Below are 6000 nucleotides of genomic sequence, written 5' to 3' on the forward strand. Positions count from 1 at the left end.
CTGTGAAACACTTGATAAATCAACAGCAGAGTTTACAAGAGCCACTAATACTCGAGCAAAGGCAAGGAAAATTGTAGGTTTGAGAGTTATGCTGACTAACTTTAACAAAACACCTGCAATGCCTAGGCTCAATTACAAGTTTGTTAGTCCTTATCGAGTAATTGAACATATCAATGGCAATAAGTATAAAGTTAGGGAAATTAGTACAGGTCAGTATAAATAATCGCATTTAGGTCATATGAAATTAGTATGCGATGATGATGTTCCTATCCAGACTAATGTGACAGACTGACAATCCTCCTGACTCTGTACCCTCTACCTCTAATACTCGGTCAGAAGAGAAATCCTCAAGTATCATTTGTAAATGGTAATTCAGGTGTGCTTCAACCACGGCACGAGTTAGCCATTGCAACGGAGTTTGATCCTCCCAGAGATGATACCCATTTTGCATATATACATCTTACCCTAGCAGAGTTGGGGGTTAAATGTAAATAAGCTGTATAAATGAATAATATAGCTTAAAATGTATTTCTATTGTCTGCTACAATATCAACTTATTAATATTCAAGAAAATTTTTGTGTTCACATTCTCTCTGAATTCCAAAATTTAACTGTCTAGATTTGAGTGCACCAAGTTTTCCATTTCTGTTAAACACTTTCCTCTTTGTACACATCCTTCCTCATAATCCGTAGATCACATGAATATAGATTGACTGATCAATTTTTTATCACTTTTTTTTTTTTTGGTAAAATCCCAATGCTGAGCCTCATTCTATGAATTGTGATATATCATACCTTGTAATGCATTACAATCAGTTCCGTTCCATTAACATCCATTCCAATAATATCCTTATAAATGTTATAATGTTCAACTGTTGTGTACTTTGACAATGTATAGAATCAGCCCAGAGCCATATGCCTGTCGCCTCTAGTTTGTACTAGCTGTATGCTGGGATGCCATACATTAGCATCGCCACTCTCTCAGTAGTATCAGTTACCAGTAGTGTCAGAAATAGTAACTCATACCAACTGTTACTGATTCACCGCCTCCTGCATGAATCACCGATTGTTATATCACTGACCATTACTGCTGACCTAGTATGATTTGAATGCCGCTCGCCCTCCAGGCACTCGCCAGGGCAGTTAAAGTTGAGTCATAAGAGAGGAGACAGGTCAGGCCTGGTGTCCCCATATATTCCATCTAATATACATACTAGAACATCCGACGTGAGTGTTTATTACCCACTATGTTTCGAACCCCCACATGACAGCATGACCGACAACTCATCGACACAATGCATGTGCTAGGAAGAGTGCAAAATGCGACAAGTTGATAATGCATTTAAATATTAATATTAGTGCTGAAGATGTAAAGGAAATCAGGATAGTCACAAGTCATCACATGGAAACTAATATCCAAATTTCTTCCGTAAAAAAGATAAATTAAAGATAAACAACGCAAATCTAATTCAAACATTTCAAAGAGAATATTTTACAATCCACGAGCACATTAAGCTTGAAGCCACTCACATGTTGCATTGTCAAATTATCAGCATGGAAAGGTTGGAGATAATCACATACGACACTTATAAATTGTCACAGGAAAAGCCACAGGAAAAAAAACATTTAAATTTTCCAAAATTTTCCTTAAAAAAACAAATTGGTACTTAGGCCAAAATCAGTTCAACCTTTTCTCTAAGTACATATAAGTAAAAAAAAAAAGGTTTATCTAAGCTTTGAGTGCATATTTAAATATTTTTTGCAATGGTTTTTAGAGCAGACAGATGTTATGGGCACAACAGTATATGTTTCCATGCAGAAGACATTTCTCAGTTATTTTACACAAACCAGTTTAATAAAATTGACATTAAAACTTACACGATGTAAAAAAAACAATTGGCTAAGCTTTGAGGGTAAAACATATCAGCAATAATAGTTTAAAGCAGATTCCGAAAGTGGGCGGTACCGCCCCCCCCCCTGGGGGCGGTGGAAAGATCGGGGGGGGGGGAGAGAAGGGAACGTTGAGGAAAAAAGGACCTGTAGGATGGAATCAGAACTAAGGGACTGTTGTTTTACAAAATTTGTATATCTTGATCACAAAGGCAGTTTCAGTTTGTAGTCCGAAGTCAGAAGTTCAAAAAATCAAAGATTTTTGGTTGCAAAAAAACAAAAGAAAAAAAAAACTGACCGCTACCCTGCACTATGGAACAAAGTCAAGATGTACTTTATTGCCTTCCCAGCATCATATTTAGTAGTGCGAGGCTGCAGAACAGTCGCCAAGCTTCTTTCCAAGAAACAGATTGAAAATTACTGAACGCGGGAATCGAAGACTTCGTGGTATCTTCTAGAACGATGTTGAGAAGCTGACGTTCCTGCACCAAGCTCATCCATTTTATTAAAATTGTGAAGACAATGCAGTAACAGATCAGATGTAAATTTACCCTTTCATATTAAATAAATTGATTTACTATGTTAATTTTTGTGAAATAAATACGCTTGTTGATAGTGTTATAGTTGTTGTTGTTTTCAATTTACAGTAAGCCTGATACTAAGAAAGAGGGGGGGGGGGAGGTATGCGCAAGGGATGTGGCCTGGTCGCCAAGGGGGCGGCGACCTGAAAATATTTGGGCACCACTGGCGTACATTTACATACATACATAATATATACATACATAATATATATATATATATATATATATATATATATATATATATATATATATATATATATATATATATATACGTTTGATAACCAGGTCCCTCGTGACAGTACTATTAGTTAACCTGAATTCTTTAGGAACTGAATAATTGTTAATTTCTGGAATCTCATTTACGTCTCTTGTGTAAAAACTGACAAAAAATAATCATTAAACAGAACACACATTCCCAGTTCGTTATCCGTCATTTGTCCGTTCCCAATTTTCAGTAGTCCTACTGCCCCTCACCTTCGTCCTATACACTTGAAAGAACTCTTTTGGAATAGTCTTTGATTCATTACCAACTCTAATTTCATAGTCACGTTTAGCCTTTCTAATCCCCTTTTTTTACTTCTCTTTTAAACTGAACATATTGGTCAATAAGGTTAACCTCTCCTCTTTTGATGCTCCTATAAATTCCTCTTTTCTCCCCTAACAGATGCTACAGCCTCCTGTTAACCTATTTGGGATCGTTATTATTTGATCTAATTACTCTCTGGGGAATGTATATACTGAGCATGTTGTACATTAAGAAAAAAAAAATAAACGCAGATCCCTTCGTAATCGTATGATCATCGTCAATAAAATCATTAGCTAGATTACCCCAATCGAGATTCGACAGGTGTTTCCTAAGTCCAATATAATCGGCAGAATGAAAATCGGGGATTTTTACCGTATTATCTTTATTCTGGTACTTCCAGGTAATATTAAAAGTAATGGATTTGTGATCACTAGCGTCAAGCTCTTAAGTGATCTGCAGATTATTTACGAGGGTTTCTTTATTTGACAAGACTAAGTCGAGCAAATTATTACCTCTGGTAGGCTCTGTTGCACACTGTTTCAGAAAACAGTCCTGAACTACCTCCATAAAGTCACTGGACTCCAGATTACCGGTCAAAAAAATCCAGTCAACTTGACTAAAGTTAAAATGCCCTACTATCACTACGTTATTGTCTAGAGACCCTAACAATTTCATCCCAAAGAAGTCTCCTTCTATCGTGATACAAGCCTGGAGGTCGGTATATTACACCTAGAATTAGTTTTTCTTGACCTAGAAACTACCCAGATTGTTACTGATCCATCTATTTTTATACCTGTTTTTATGCAACAATTTATATTTTCTCGTACATATAATACAACGTCACCCCCTTTTCCGTTATTTCTATCTACATGGAACAACTTAAAACCCTTGAATATGACACTCAGCAATCATATCCCGACTCTTTAAAATTATAACACGTTTCAGTTATTGCAATGACATCAAGTCTCCCAGCACATGCTACCAAACGTAATTCATTAATTTTATTTCTGGTGCTTCGACAGTTAGTATAAATACAATTCTTTTTTCTTGTGAAAATTTTTCCCATTCAACTTTTCTTTTACACAATTTCTGTTACTATCATTACCGTGTTACTAAATCAATATTTCGACACATTATTTCCCATTCCTAAACCCATACCTCAAGCTAATTCTAGTTTAAATCCCTAACATCCTCAACTGAGCTAACGAGAAAACCCACACTTGCCATGGATAAGTGAACCCCATCCCTGGCATACATATCACTTCTGCCATACAAGTGGTCCCAGTTGTCAATAAATGGTACGGCATTATCATTAGTGTTTGTCCAGCCAGCAATTTATACCAATCGCTCTGGGCAGCCACTCATTTCCAACAGCCCTTTCTGGCAAAATTCCACATATAACAAGGCACCTTCCTTGACGGGCAAGTATTTTACACAAGTCACCACCACTTACAGTCTCTTTCAGTTGACGGGCTGTGACGGGTTACCTTGTCATTTTGAAGTTGTCTTAAGCATCACCTATAAAACTACTACCAAACTTTAAGTAAAATTATTACAAAGACAGTTCACTGTAGAAAGTAACGCAAATCTGCCTCGGTGCCTAAAGTCTTAGAACTGTACAAAACTGCCTTATCAGCCGTTTCTAAATTACTGAAAACATTAAAAAAAAATTGTATAAAATCGCGTATTTTGAAGAACATTAAATCTACACCCAGACCTACCATTGGATATCTTTCAATCGACTCAAAAAAAAATTCTTTGAAATTTCTAATTACTATATACATCATCTACAACTCGTTGTTAATTGCCATACATCTACTGACACAGTGGATGGATCCGGAAAAGAACATTATCATGTGTCAGAAAAATACAATCATTCAGACAAGTCATTGTCTCACTCTAGTGATAGAATACTTAACACTCACGAACTTCACTGAAAAACGTGTAAACGGCTGGCTAGAAATTGGTGTATACCAGTTACACAATGATAAATTATTAAAAGTATTTCAGCCAGCACTTACCTCCAAGGCACCCTGCAAGGAAGTCCAGTGCCATGTCGAGTTAGTAAAAATAGTATATTACTCTTGCGTAACTCCTTGGAGGCGTATCTCTCTCTTTGGGCCAAATGACCGGAGTTGCACCTGCAATATCGAAGTGTCAAGTCACTTTGATTCCACGCGTTTCAGTGTGAGGGAGCACTGCGGGCCAGCCTGCTCGCGCTCAACGCTGGGTGCATACTGTCCTACACTACCTCTACTCTACTCTTTCCTTGACGCTACTGGCTTCACCTGCCCACACCAGACCCTCACTCACCCTGTTGACTTACTCCCTTCTTTACCCCCTCCCCTCCGGTAATCCCCTTACCCTCCTATCATCCCCTTCCCTCCCCCCTCCCCTTAATTCATACTTCTCAGTCTGACCAATTACAAACAGTTAACATCCCACCACTCCTGGTATACTGACTATCACTGCAGCTTCAGCCTAGTCTCCCCTCAGGGAAGGTTCCTTGATGTTGGTGAGGGGCTCTTGATTTAGGGAATTGGATCTGTGCTCCAGTTCCCCGAATTAAACCTGAATGCCCCCCCAGGCGCTGTATAATCCTACGGGTTTAGCGCTTCCCCTTGATTATAATAATAATAATAATAATTCAGCCTAGTCTTTATTACATGTTGTATGCTTAAAGATGTGTATCTGTCAGTGTGGTATAAACCTTGGTAATAAATACCGACAAGTTGGTTTAGAAAAACACGTAGGGAAGCACTAGGACATATTCATTAGAAAACGTTTCGGTCCTGGGACCTTGATCACTTCTAACATACAGAGGTTAAAAGACATTATATATAGGCGGAGATTGAGGTTTGAGTGGCGCATAGTGACCTGAAAAATTACATATTGGGATGAGGACGGGTAGACGATGAGATCATGTGACTGTGTTGATGGGTAGGTGGTGCCCCGCCTGGTTGAGCATACATGATACTCAACCAGGCGGGGCACCACCAACCC

General features: G+C 38.1%; 1 protein-coding gene across 2 annotated transcripts in view; it reads right to left on the reverse strand.

Annotated features, from left to right (window-relative positions):
- LOC128693823 (mitochondrial basic amino acids transporter) overlaps positions 1 to 5263 on the reverse strand; it is a 59522-nt gene extending 54259 nt beyond the window's left edge. Inside the window, exon 1 of one of the 2 annotated variants that reach the window (XM_070090754.1) lies at positions 5019 to 5263. In XM_070090754.1, the coding sequence (XP_069946855.1) occupies positions 5019 to 5052 (34 nt within the window). In that variant the 5' untranslated portion in view covers positions 5053 to 5263. The remainder of the gene's footprint in view (positions 1 to 5018) is intronic. The other variant, XM_070090755.1, reaches the window with a different exon arrangement.
- Between the last annotated feature and the right edge of the window lie 737 nt (positions 5264 to 6000).

The sequence above is a fragment of the Cherax quadricarinatus genome, chromosome 33, assembly GCF_038502225.1.
Source record: "Cherax quadricarinatus isolate ZL_2023a chromosome 33, ASM3850222v1, whole genome shotgun sequence".
Taxonomy (NCBI): domain Eukaryota; kingdom Metazoa; phylum Arthropoda; class Malacostraca; order Decapoda; family Parastacidae; genus Cherax; species Cherax quadricarinatus.